Here is a 14,259-nt window from a genome sequence, read left to right on the forward strand (position 1 = left end):
AGTACGCTTGCTCTTCAACTTGTTGTGGAAGGGTCAGGTACCACTGGTCAGGCGCTCCATCTGCTGTCAACAGCCGCTGAACAGAGGCCTTGGCATGCCGTGGTTGCTGATGCGCAAACATGCACTCAGGCTACGACATCTCAAGCGTTTCCTGGACGGTGAACAGGTGTGGTCGCCTTTCGTCAGACGCGAATAATAATAATAATAATAATAATAATAATAATAATAACAATAATAATAATAATAATAACAATAATAATAATAATGGTATCAAATTTTTCCACAAGGGCAGCCATTTTTGTGGAGAGAGGATAAGTCAATTACATTGACCCCAGTGTTTCACTGGTACCTAATTCATCGACCCCGGAAAGATGAATTGCAAAGTCGACCTCGGCACATATTGAACTCAGGATATAAAGACGGATGAAATGCCATGAAGCAGTTTGCCCCGTATGCTAATAGATCTGCCAGTTCGCCATCTTAAAAATAGTCCTTTTTTTCTAAAGGTACACAGCCTGAAAGTTTGTGGGAAAGAGCTAGTCAATTACATCAACCACAGTGTTCAACTGGTACTTATTTTATCAACCCGAAAGGATGGAAAGCCAAGTCGGCCTCAGCAGAATTTGAACTCAGAATGTTAAAGACAGACAAAATGCTGCTGAGCATTTTGCCCAGTGTACTAACAATTCTGCCAACTCACTGTCCTACAATAAAAATTATAATAATAATAATAATAATAACTAGAGCACTCAGAGAGCACAAACCTCCACCAAGGCAATCTCAACGTCCTCTCAACGATTAGCCAGAGATGATTTTCAAAATGTGAATATCTGAAATAAAGTTCACTGCTCTCAGAAACAAGAATACTAAAAATGAACCCGACCTCTCTCAAAAATTAAGTAAAAAAACAGGGAAAATAATTCAGAATCCTTGTCTGGCATTGGATCAATCCCCAAATCTAATCAGTTTGTGCCAGTCACGACTCCAAACATCCCTGACAGTGTCATCCAAATCCATCCAGCAGTTCTTGAGATATCTTGTCCACGGACAAACAAGCAAACAAACACGACTGAAACCAATACCTCTGCCTTCGCTAAGGCAGAGGTAATAATAACTGTTTCTAATATAGACACAAGGCCTAAAATTTGGGAGGGTGGCATACTCAATTACATCAACCACTGCTTGATTGGTACTTTATTTTATCATCCCAAAGAAGAGCAAGCCTAAAAAAAAAACAATAATAAAAGCACAAGGTACTTCCTGAGATATTGAGTCAAGTACTTGATTGATATTTTATTTTATTGACTTTGGAAAGGATAAAAGGCTAAGTTGACCTTGGCAGGATTTGAACTCGTAACATAAAGGTATACAACCAAACACCATAAGGTACTGTCTTCAAAAACCTACTGATGTAGTATTAATGGCATTAGACAGGAAAACAATTGGCAGAGTCACTAGAACAAGAGATAGAAGGTGCTGCAGTGTTTATTCTAACACTGTACTCTGAGTTCAAACACAGTTGAGGTCAACTCTGTTAGTTATCCTTTTATAATTAGGAAATAACTGACCAGTCACATGGGGGTGCCACCTGTTCTCCCTCCACCTATCACATTCTTTGAGGTTCCACTAGTGTTTATTGAGCGAAAACACCTAAAGCTCCACGAGACTCCGGCAGGGGACGGTGGCGAACCCTGCTGTACTCTTCCACCACAACTTTCTCTCACTCTTTCTTCCTGTTTCTGTTGTGCCTGTATTTCAAAGGGTCAGCCTTGTCACACTGAATATCCCCGAGAACTACTTTAAGGGTACACGTGTCTGTGGAGTGCTCAGCCACTTGCATGTTAATTTCAGGAGCAGGCTGTTCCGTTGATTGGATCAACTGGAACCCTCGACGTCATAAGCGACGGAGTGCCAACAACAACAACAATACGTGTGTGTATGTTTGTCTCCAAGTTGTGTTCACATCAACTTCGTTTGGGCAGCAATGACATTTGTTTCTATCTTGCATTATCAATAGGCCCCTACGGCTATTATATAGAAACTAGTGGAATAAAGTGCCATACTTGAAAACAAGTAAAAGTTAGAGTCAGGAAAGGCATCCAATCAAAAAAAACTACAGCAAAAAGTTTCATCCAAACCAAATGAATATGGAAAAAGTGAACATAAAATCGACAATGACAATGATGATGATACATACCGTAGAAGTTTGTAGATTTTTTCTAACTCTTTAACATCCTTGCATTTCTTGATGTAACCAAAGTCTATATGATCCAGAGGGATTTGGTATTTGCTGATATTCTCCTTAAAATATAGTGGTGTATTCTCACCCATCTTGATTCAACCTTAAGAGAAAGACAACAATCAATGAATAACAAAGAACATTTTCATGGTGGTATTATTTCTTCTTTCCTTCTCATCATCATCATCATTATTATTATTATTATTATTATTATTATTATTATTAAGATGGCAAGCTGGCAGAATCGTTAGCAAGCCAGGAAAATGCTCAGTGGTATTTTGTCCGCCCTTACATTCCAAGTAAAAAATTCCGCCAAGTCAACTTTACCTTTCATTCTTTTGGGGTCGGTGAAATAAGTACCAGTTATACATTAGGATCGATGTAATCAACTATCCCCTTCCCCAAAGTTTCATACCTTGTGCCTATAGTAGAAAGGATTATTATTATATTATTATTATTAGTATTATTATTATTATTATTATTGAGTGAGGGCAGCACATGCCATCAAAGTGACACTGGGGTACAAATATATGAAGCTCAATATACGAAATCTATGTTTGCATCCCAGAATTGTTTGGCAGCCTCTTGCCAGATGTTTACAGTAACTGGCAGCAGAACAGAAGAATTCCTAATGCTGTTAGCCAGGGTGTAGTAACACTGCTGAGAAAGGACACCAACAATGGGGACACTGCCATGAAAGTTTCAGCCCATAATTCTGTTAAGCACAGAGTTTAAGATTTTGGCCAAGGTGTTAGCGAAAAGATTGGTGCTTGTCATTGGTAGTCTGATTGGGGAGGGACAAACATGTGAAATCCTGAGTAGATCTATCCACGACAACCTCCACCTTATATGATATATCATAGTGAGGGCTGGGACTAAAGCTGGCTTCGGTGGGACCCTGATCAGTTTGGATCAGTCAAAAGCTTTCAATAGGGTAGACCATTACTACTTGGAAGCCATCCTTAGAATGGTCAGTTTTGAACCTGTGCAATCCTGAGTAGATCTATCCACGACAACCTCCACCTTATATGATATATCATAGTGAGGGCTGGGACTAAAGCTGGCTTCGGTGGGACCCTGATAAATTTGGATCAGTCAAAAGCTTTCAATAAGGTAGACCATTACTACTTGGAAGCCATCCTTAGAACAGTCAGTTTTGGACCTGTGCAATCCTGAGTAGATCTATCCATGACAACCTCCACCTTATATGATATATCATAGTGAGGGCTGGGACTAAAGCTGGCTTCGGTGGGACCCTGATCAGTTTGGATCAGTCAAAAGCTTTCAATAGGGTAGACCATTACTACTTGGAAGCCATCCTTAGAATGGTCAGTTTTGGACCTGTTTTCAGGGGGCTGGATTGCTGCAATGCACAGTGGCACCTGCTTGGAGGTCAAAGTAAGTGGCCACCTATCAGAATTGTTTAGTATCACACATTCGGTCCGTCAGGGCTGCCTGCTGTCACCTCTTTTGTATGTACTGGCTCTTAAGCCACTGCTGAGGAAGTTGGAGCAGTTAAGAGGCCTCTCTTTTGAAACTGGACTCAGGAGGGCAGTGTTAGCATATGTGGACGATGTCACCATCATATCGTACACCTCCAAAGTGGAAACGGTCAGCTCCATTGTAAAGGAATATGAGTCAGTTGCAAGAGCCAAAATCAATGCCGACAAGAAGTTGGTAGGATTGCGACTGGGCACCTGGAGAAGTAGACCAATGCCATCGGATGCTGGACTTACAGACCAGTTAAACTGCTCGGCGTCTGGTTTGGTCCTGACTTCCAAGTAGATAGGAATTGGAAAGATGTGGCAAACAGATTGGCCAGTCTTACCCAGAAATGGGCAGAGAGGAAGTTGTCCCTGAAAGGTCAGGCAGAGGTGATGAATGCCTACGTCGCCTCTGTCATTATTTATCATCTGACCATTGTACCATGCCCTCAGTTACTGCTTGATTAGATTGAAGTATATCCTGTTTATTTTGTGGACGGGACGAATTCCAGTGGTGAGGTGGTCGGTCTGCTGCTAACTCCCTCTGCATGGCAGTTTAAGCATGTCACAGCTTTTGATGCACAGACACACTCAGGTTATGCCACCTAGACACACTTTTCCACAGCTCGTCTCCTTGACGGAACTGCAGTCCTGGGTAAAGAATAGGCCAAGACAGGGCACCTGGCACTTAGAATGTTATCAGGCACTCACTGTCCTCTACAAGTTGGGCAATAGGAGCAGATGTTCCACTTTAGCTATGTAGAGGATTAGTAGCAGAGAGGTGTGTCAATGAAAACGAACTGATAAGTCTATTCTGGCAGACTTTCTGGTTGGGGACTATTATGGACAATTTCCAGGTCTTTCGCTGGGGGGAGGGCACTACTGGTTTGTGATAAACTCTACAGGCATGGATGTACTGTCAGACAGGCTTGTCCAAAGTGCGAGCAGAATGACAAAACCATTCTACAAGCAATCCTTCAGTGTCCAGACATTGCTGTCGTGTGTGAGATGGATCTATTTGTCAGCCGAGTCTATAATGATGATTGCCCTGCCGCCCTCTTTTAATCGGGCAGGAAAGGCAGTTTTCCTTTGTCTGATGGCTGTGGCAAAAGAGATTGGTTGGTGGGCGAGGCTGAAAGGAATGAGGACAAAAACATTCCTCTTTGATAAAGCCCTCATCAACTTTTTCAAGTTTCACTTGAAAAGGAAAGTGGAGGTAGAGAGGGAAGTGTTGTCCACGAATGAATTTATGAAAAGGAGGGTGAAAGTTGTGAAAATGGTAAGAGTGGATGGTTCCACTCTCAGTGTAGAGCTGTGAGTTGGAAAAGAAAAAAGGAGTTGGAGAGGACTCTCGTCCTTGGGATTCAGGGTGATCTTGGATGGTGGGGTTCCTCAATTATCCCTAGAGGTCTTCCTGTATCAGGGGGACCCCATCACTATCACTTCTTTCTTCCCTCTTTTTCTAGTGTTGTATACTGTGTATACTTCCTTTCTTCTAATGTATACCATGGATAATTTTTTTATCATTTCATCATATATAAACCCCTACACTTTATCACACTGGTGGCAAATAAAAGAAATCATTATTATTATTATGCAGAGGACCGCAAGTTGGGAGAATTGTTAGTACACCAGGCAAAATGTTTAACAGTATTTCTCCCATCACTACATTCTGAGTTCCAATTCCAGCTAAGTCGACTTTGCCTTTCGTCCTTTCAGTGTTGATAAATTAAGTAATGTGAAGTTAAGCAGTTCACATCTAAACTATATGGTTTAAGTTTCAGCACCTTGGGCAAATGTCTTTTGATTTGGCCCTGGGCCAACTAATGCCTTGTGAGAGATGTACACTGTATTTCATACAATCCATCATATATATATATATATAAATATATAGGCACAGGAGTGGCTGTGTGGTAAGTAGCTTGCTTTCCAACCACATGGTTCTGGGTTCAGTCCCACTGCGTGGCACCTTGGGCAAGTGTCTTCTACTATAGCCTCGGGCCGACCAAAGCCTTGTGAGTGGATTTGGTAGACGGAAACTGAAAGAAGCCTGTCGTATATATGTATGTATATATATATATATATATATATATATATATATATATATATATATATATATATATATATACACATGTCTGTGTGCACATATACATAAATGTTGATACCCACAACTTTTGAATGTCACCATCTCAACAAAATGGTATGGTGTTTACATTCCTAATTGATATCATGACCAGTCACTTTGCACTTTCGAACAGCAATGAAATTCAAAACAACAAAAATCCCTAACTAATTAAAGCGGTAAAGGATGGCAACAAGAAGGGCATCCAACCATAAAATGCTTCTCGTCATCATTATCTTTTGACATTCACTTTTCCATATTTGTAAGGGTTAGACAGAATTTGTTGAAACAAATTTTTCTATGGCCGGATGCCTTTTTCTATAACTAACCCTCACCTGCTAGCTAATATTTCCCCTTAACTAGACATGTTTTTCACAGATGACTGGAAATAAACAAACCTACTTTTATGACAGCGAAGCACTTTTACAATCATCCTGGGGTCGATGTAATCGACTTAATCCCTTTATCTGTCCTTGTTTGTCCCCTCTATGTTTATTCCCTTGTGGGCAATAAAGAAATAAGAAGCTTGCTTCTCAACCACACGGTTCACAGTTCAGTCCCACTGTTTGGCACCTTGGGCAAGTGTTTTCTACTATAGCCTCAGGCCAACCAAGGCCTTATAAGCGGATTTGGTAGATGGAAACTGAAAGAAGCCTGTCATATATATGTACATATACATATCTATGTGTGTGTGTGTGTGTGTGTGTGTGTGTGTGTGTGTGTGCTTTTGTATCTGTATTTGTCTCCCTACCACCGCTTAACAACCAGTTCTGGTATGTTTACATTCCCATAACTTAACAGTTCGGAAAAAGAGACAGACTAAATAAGTACGAGGCTTTAAAAAAAAAAAATAGGATTGATGCATTCAACTAAAAATTCAAGGTGGTGCCCCAGCTTGGCCAGTCTGATGAAACAAGTATAAGATAAAAGATATATTAGAGTGTTCAGAAAATAATTTGTTTATTCACTGCTTTGAAATATAAATCAACCAATCACGTCAAAACCAAGGTCGAATGGGCGGAAACTGTCTAGAGATAGTATATCATCTCTTCTATCCGGCAGTGAGTCATTCATAGTTATTTTGCTAATTAACTATGAACATTTTATAAGAGGCTAATTAGCTAGAATTATTTTGCTAATTAACTAGAACATTTTATAAGAAGCAAAACATTCAGAAACATGGACGATAAGAATTTTATGAAACAACACATTCACCATTGCTTACTGTATAAGTTTTGAAAGAAAAATACCACTACAGAAGCAATGGATACCATGTGCGAAGCGTATCTGGATGCAGTAAGAACTCGTACATATCAGCTGTGGTTTAAAAGGTTTAAAGATGGTGAAGACCTGTTGAGGCAAGTGAAATCGAAACCGAACTAAATTCGACGACTGGCACCCATGCCAACGTCGTCTCCTTCATTGGACACGAAACTCAGCTTGCGAAGACTTATTGGGGCAAGCGAAAGCGAAATCGGGATGGCACCTGTGCCCAGCGTCGCCTTTCTGGCACTTGTGCCCGTGGGCATGTGTAATGGACTTTCGAGCGAGATCGTTGCCAGTGCCCCTGGACTGGCTCTTGTGCGGGTGGCACATAAAATACACCATTTGAGCATGACCGTTGCCAGTACCGCCTGACTGGCCTTTGTGCGGGTGGCACGTAAAAGCACCCATTACACTCTCAGAGTGGTTGGCGTTAGGAAGGGCATCCAGCTATAGAAACTCTGCCAAATCAGATTGGAGCCTGGTGTAGCCATCCAGTTTCACCAGTCCTCAGTCAAATCGTCCAACCCATGCTAGCATGGAAAGCGGACATTAAACAATGATGATGATGATGATGATGATGATGACTGTGAATAACTAACAAGCCTCGATCTGAAAGACAACCCACTCTGAATGACAAGTTTTTGAATGAGACTATTGTATTGGATCCACATCAAAGCACCAGAGATTTGGTATCAAAATTTAATGTGTCACATTCAACTATCTATAAACATCTCAAGCAAATTGGGAAAACATGTAAAGGAATTTGGGTTCCACATGAGCTTATGCTGGAGAACCAAACACAACATTCCATCTGCAGCAGTCTTTGAACCAGGAGTAACAACCTGTCATTTCTGTAGCACATTGTTAGAGGTGATGAAAAATGGGATTTGCACCACAACAGAAAATGGAAAAGACAATTGTTATCATGTAATGAGAGGTCAATGCCAACTCCAAAAGCAGAACTCCACCCACAAAATCCTTGCTGTGTCTGGTGTAGAACATGAAAAATATCTTCCATTATGAGCTACTGGAACATGGAAGGACCATCAATGCAGCTGTCTGTTGCAAACAACTTGATGTAAATGAAAAATTAAGTCGAAAGTGGCCGGCTTTGGTAAAAAGAAAAGGTGTCTTTTTCCAGTATGACAATGCATGGCCACACTCTTCAAAACAAACTCAAGAAAAATTAAGATCATTAGGATGGGGAAGTTCTTCCATAGCCATCATACTCACCTGACTGAGCACCGACGGATTTCCATCTGTTCCAATAACTAGAACATTTTATAAGAGGCAAAACATTCAGAAACAGAGAGTAAGTTGAAAACAATCTTTCAAACTTTTTTCAGGAAAAGAAATGTTTCTTTGAACATGGCTTAAAAAAATTGCTTTCCCACCGGGCTGCAGTCATTGAAAATTATGGTGTTTACATTCTTGATTAAAACTTTTCAGATAAACATACTTTACATTTGTTTTTCTATCCTTTCTGGTAAAATGCAATTACTTTCCGAATACCTTAATATATATACATATATATCTATAAGCATGGCACTTTGAGTGTCTCCTACTATAGCTCCAGATCAACAAATGGCTTGTGAGTGGATTTGGAAGATGGAAATTGAAAGAAGCCTTTCACATATGTGGCTGTCTGGCAAGAAACTTGCATCCCAACTACATGGTTCTGGGTTCAGTCCTATTGCATAGAACCTTGGGCAAGTGTCTTCTACTGCAGCTTCATTGCAACCAAAGCCCTGTGAGTTGATTTGGTAGACGGTTAGTGAAAGCCTGTTGTGTGTGTGTGTGTGTGTGTGTGTGCCTTTGTGTCTGTATTTGACTCCCACGACCAATTGACAGCTGATGTTGGAGTATTTACATCCCCATAACCTAGCAGTTCAACAAAAAAGATAGAATAAGTACTAAGCTAAACAATTAAAAAATAAGCTCTGGGGTCGATTCATTCAACTAAAACCCTTCAAGGCGGTGCCCCAACCTCAGCATGGCCACAGTCTAATGACTGGAACAAATAAGAGGTGTGTGTGAGTGTGTGTGTGTGTGTGTGTGTGTGTGTGTGTGTGTGTGTGGACATGTGTTTGTGTCACCTTGTCTTGACATCAAGTGATAGTTGTAGGTGACAGTCAGCATCATGCAAGCAGTAGTGTTCATTTCTTGTTCTCCATGAATAACATGCCTGACCAAAGGGAAATATTACCTTACTTATATACAGGTAAGGGTGGGTAACAAGAGGGGCTTCAGGCCATAGAAAAATCTGAATTCCAACTGACCCTTGCAAGAATGGAACAGTGGACAGTAAAACAATGATGATGAGACTACAAGTCACTTGATGGCTTTGTGGAACAAGCACAAAACTTGCTTGATACATTAGAGGTCAATCAAAAATGTCCCACATAAAGAAAACATTTAACTTACTCTTTCACTGCAGTAAAATGGGTTGGGTTTTTTTTTGTTTTCTTTTTTGCTTCCTTTTGTTTTTCTTCTGACCTTCAAAAATGTTTAACTTTACAAGATTCCCTTTTTTTTTTTTTTTTCTAGCCAAATCTGAGTTTAAATAAGCACAATACCAATTTCAATTTTAGTAGCAAAAACTCTGAATTTGAAAGACTTACAAGGGAAGCAGTTACAGTGAATGACTTATGTATTCTAAGTAATTCCTCACAACAGTTTTTAGGTGACAGAATTTTATTTCCTCAATGGAAAAATTCTGGATCATAAAATACAAACATAATTTTATATAAAAATCCTTTATTAAACTACCATAATTTTATATAAAAACCCTTTATTAAGCTATGTTCCTTTCCCTAATTTAGTATATATCAATATATTAAAAAAAAAGATTATTTTATTAAATTTCAAGTCGTAATAATTTTGAAAATAAATTCACACAGACAAGTCTGTTCTAGTTAGGAAAACAAAGGTCGTAAAAAGGTGGGTTTTTCCCTTTTTAATTTTAAATATTAATTGTTATAGGTTACTTAGTAACAGAAACAACTGAACATTTATGAGGATACCCAACTTGCCTATAGAACATGTCCGTACTAGAACCAGACAGGTGTTATCTCCTCTTTCACAACCACTAGTTGAAATCTCTCAAACATGTTTCTTCCCTGTTGCAGTGAAATCTTTAATAAAACTCTCCAAGACCTAACTACACTTAGAAGAATGAAATTGAGAGAACTAAATAAGGATGATGATATATGTCGGAAAGTGACACATAAATACAAAGACGCAGTCGCCGATAATTTGACATTGTTTAATAATAACGATTCCCCACTTTTTTATTTTTTTGCAGAAAAGGGGCAGATCTACTGAAATGAATCCCAATATATGCCTGCTACTCATAGTATCGATCTCCAGAACAATAAAAATCCAAGTATATCCTTGATAAGATAGGCACAAGGTCCATTGGTCTTACAGAAACACTCTAGTCAATGAAATGGCATCTATATATATATCATATATTAGACGTATTTATTTGCTCGAACCGTAGACAGATGAAAAGCAAGACTTGAAAGACAGAACGTAGAAGATCGAAATTAAATTGCTGCAAGACAATTTAATCAGGTGCTATATATCGCTTCTAACAGTACGGGGGCCATTTTTTAAATAACCATACATAAGAGCTTAAATTTTAAACATAATATACAAAATTATAACTCTTCAAACAGACAAAAACACAAAATATATTAAATGTCCATCTTATAAAATCGCTAGGTAATGTTAAATGGCCATTGGTGTTATATTAAAATCATATATTAACCACGTGTTTACATTATATCCCTTATGTTGAGTCATAGTTTGTAGTAGCAGCCTCATTTACAGGCGTTTAATGTTCTGTTCTATGATTTTACCTTCTCTTCGAATCAGCTGGTTATTTGGCTAATTCCATAAACATTACTACTAAAAAATTTTAAAAGCCATGAATTTCTTTCGTCCACCTTTTTTCTCTCTACTTGACAAATGTGAATAAATATTTCTTCGACTACTAACCAAATCACATCTAAATAGTCGAATAAATTTTAGTATGAAAACCAGTACGGAAAATAAATATTAGAAATAAAAACGCTTTTTAACTTCGTATCTATATATATATATATATATATATATATATATATATATATATATATATATATATATATATATACATAAATAATAATGATGTGATCAATGTATATTTCGTTATACATCTTCATTATACAGCTTTAAATGGATTGAGATTTTGCTGTACATAATCTTTAACATCGACAAAAAGACAATTGTATAAACTTTACATTTAAACAATTGATTTCGAAACTACATATTTAACATTTTCGTTTAATTACATTTTTCAAATATTATTTGCAACAAAACACCATTGATTGTTGTTACAAGTGTGATAGTGTTTATAATATATCAAAAGACTGCATTTTTTTTTTTTTTTTTTTTTTTTTTTTTTTTGATAATTCCTGGGAAACCAGTCCTCGTCAGTTTTCTATCAGTACCGGTTTCGATTACATATCAATATTATAGATAGGCGCACAAGAGATAGAGGGGTGCGCGTGCGCGCGGTCACTGATGTCAACACGATAATGTTCCTGCGAAAACGGAGACAGCTCAAGATATTTATATGGTAATACAAAACATCACATGAAGGCTTAAAATAGCTTGAAAACTGTTATTGAAAAGATGCATAATACACACATTATATATATATATATATATATATATAATGTGTATGTGTGTGCGAGTGAAAGTATGTACATACATACATACATACATACAGATAGATAGATAGATAGATATGCATATTATAGATTTGTGTATTTACGTATGTAATGCGTATATAGACAAATAAATGTGTGTGTGTTCAAGTAGAAAACGAATCTTATCTACACAGCATTAGTTCAGGGACATTAGCATACATACATATATATAAATAAATATGAAAACGATAGTATTTTTTTAAATATTGCTGGCGGCGGATATATATACACTAATTTTTTTTTTTTTTAACGCTGCTAATCTTTAGAACAGTAGATTAGATTACAGGTTAATCCTATTTGCATAGACATGACTTGCAATTCTCACACCCGCTCAGGTATACTTACTTAATAAATGAAGAATTGTTTCTGCAGGTGAAAATATTACAAAGTAAAAAAAAAAAAGAAAAACAGCTCAGGAATGACAAGAAGACAACAGCTTCGCTATTATAGAACACTGAAGAGAAGAGAACATTAAAAGGTTAGTAATGGGGCGACAACTGTTGTTGGACAAATAAGTTTCAATAGTGGTAGATAGAGAGGGAGGAGAAAGACAGCTAGATATAGTGTATATATAAAGAGAGAAGGAGGATGAAAGAAAGATATAGTATAGAGAGGGGTTGAGGGGGAGAGAAAGATGTGGTAGGGAGAGGAAGATTACGTATAGAGAGAGAGAGCAAGAATTGATATGAGAGAAAAAGATATGGTATAAGGAGAGAGTGAGGGGGAAAGGAAGATATGATATACTGAGGGAGGAAGAGCAAGATTTGATGTGTGTGTGTGTTTGTGTACAGATAGAAGAAAGATGTGGTATAAAATGAGCACTAACAAAGGGAGAAGGGGGATATAAGAATTGGTTCACAAAGAGAGAGGGAGGAATATAAGAATTACAGGAAAGAAAAGGGATATGGGAGAGAAAGAGACAATGGGTGGTGGAATGAGAGAGAGAAAGATGATGAGAATATGGTGGCGGGAGAGAGAGAGAGAAAGATAGGTGATGAATATATGAGGGAGAGAGAGAGGGTGGGTTATGACTATATGGTGGGAAAGATGAAGAGAAAGAAAGAGGGACGGGTGTTGATTATGAACGATAAGGAGAGAAAAAGAGGAAAAGAAAGTGATTATATGATAGGTAGAGAGAGAGAGAGAGAGAAAATAGGAGGAGAGAGGGATACTTATATGAGAGGGTGAGAGAGAGAGGGGGAAGAGATGAGTGGAGTTTATAGGATAGAGATAGAGAGGAAGAAAGATTATATGAGGAGAAGAGAGATTAGGAGAGTGATAATTATAGAATGGAGAGAAGAACAACAAGTGTTAGGTGAGAGAGAGAAAGAGTGTGTGATGGAAAGCGAGAGGGAGGGAGGGAGAGAGAGAGAAGGTGATGATTACATGATGAAAAGAAGGAGAAAAGACAAGAATAAAGAAATGAGAAAAGGACAGAGTGTATGTGATAAGAGAGAGAGAGGAATGTATAATCAGTGCGAGTAAGGGTAGGAGTATGATAGAGAGAGGGTGAAAGAGAGACAGAGAGAGGGTGAAAGAGAGACAGAGAGAGGGTGAGAGAGAGACAGAGATAGGGTGAGAGAGAGACACAGAGAGAGAAATTGAGTAAGCCTGATAGGCTAGAGAGAGATGTGACAAGGGAGGTTTTATATGGGAGAGAAAAGAGAATTAGAGTAAGGAGAGAAGAAAAGAAACAGATGCGTTCTGCAGTAGATGAGAAGAGAATAAAATATGAGAAAAGGGAGAAAGAAAGAGTGAAGAATGAGAGAGTAATAAGAGAGACTAAAATCTGATAGAGAGGGAGAATAGAGCAAAAAAAAGTAAAGTGAGATAGAGGAAAGACTTAAGATATTACATGAAAAAAAAGGTTGAAGTGTGATTGTAAGAGAGAGAGAGGAAAAGACAGAAAGAGACAGACAGAGATAGTGAGAGAGAGAAAAAAATTAAGAGAGTAGGGAGAAAAGGAGTATACAAGGTCATACATAGGAGAAAGAGTGAGAGCTGAGTTTTGGAGGAAGAAGAGGAGGTCCATAGAAGTACAATGTATTGTATGAAAGAGATGAACGAGTGAGTCATGACGGAAGATGAGAGCGTGCGAGGAACTTCACAAAGTATATTTGAGAAAAGGAGAAAAATGATAGATGGATTGATATATAACAAGGTAAGAGATGGCGGGAAAACGGTGATGATAGCGGAAAGAGGTAAGAGATAGAGAGGGTAACACTCGAATGATATCATGCAAAAGAAAGAAAGAAATAAAGAAAGAAAGGGTGATCTGAAACTAGAAGGTCTTTTTGCCAAGAGGTGTGCAGAGAGGAGAGAAATAGTGAAAGTGAAAGTGAGGTAATATATGTTGTTTGTGTAAAACCACGGCTAATCTTATATATATATATA

The 14,259-nt window shown here is 38.2% G+C and overlaps 2 protein-coding genes across 2 annotated transcripts in view; one reads left to right on the forward strand and one right to left on the reverse strand.

Annotated features, from left to right (window-relative positions):
- The window catches only part of LOC106872509 (sperm-associated antigen 1), a 61,845-nt gene extending 49,451 nt beyond the window's left edge, over positions 1–12,394 (reverse strand). The window contains exons 1-2 of the mRNA XM_052970919.1: positions 12,211–12,394; positions 2,194–2,342 (exon numbers count right to left, since the gene is read on the reverse strand). Coding sequence (XP_052826879.1) covers positions 2,194–2,331 — 138 coding nt within the window. The 5' untranslated portion in view covers positions 2,332–2,342; positions 12,211–12,394. The remainder of the gene's footprint in view (positions 1–2,193; positions 2,343–12,210) is intronic.
- A 1,293-nt stretch (positions 12,395–13,687) lies between these two features.
- Positions 13,688–14,259, forward strand: part of LOC106872508 (aminopeptidase O) — a 47,256-nt gene continuing 46,684 nt past the window's right edge. Inside the window, exon 1 of the mRNA XM_052970920.1 lies at positions 13,688–14,026. The gene's annotated coding sequence lies outside the window, so the exon portion shown is untranslated. The remainder of the gene's footprint in view (positions 14,027–14,259) is intronic.

This window comes from Octopus bimaculoides, chromosome 9 (assembly GCF_001194135.2).
Source record: "Octopus bimaculoides isolate UCB-OBI-ISO-001 chromosome 9, ASM119413v2, whole genome shotgun sequence".
Taxonomy (NCBI): Eukaryota; Metazoa; Mollusca; class Cephalopoda; order Octopoda; family Octopodidae; genus Octopus; species Octopus bimaculoides.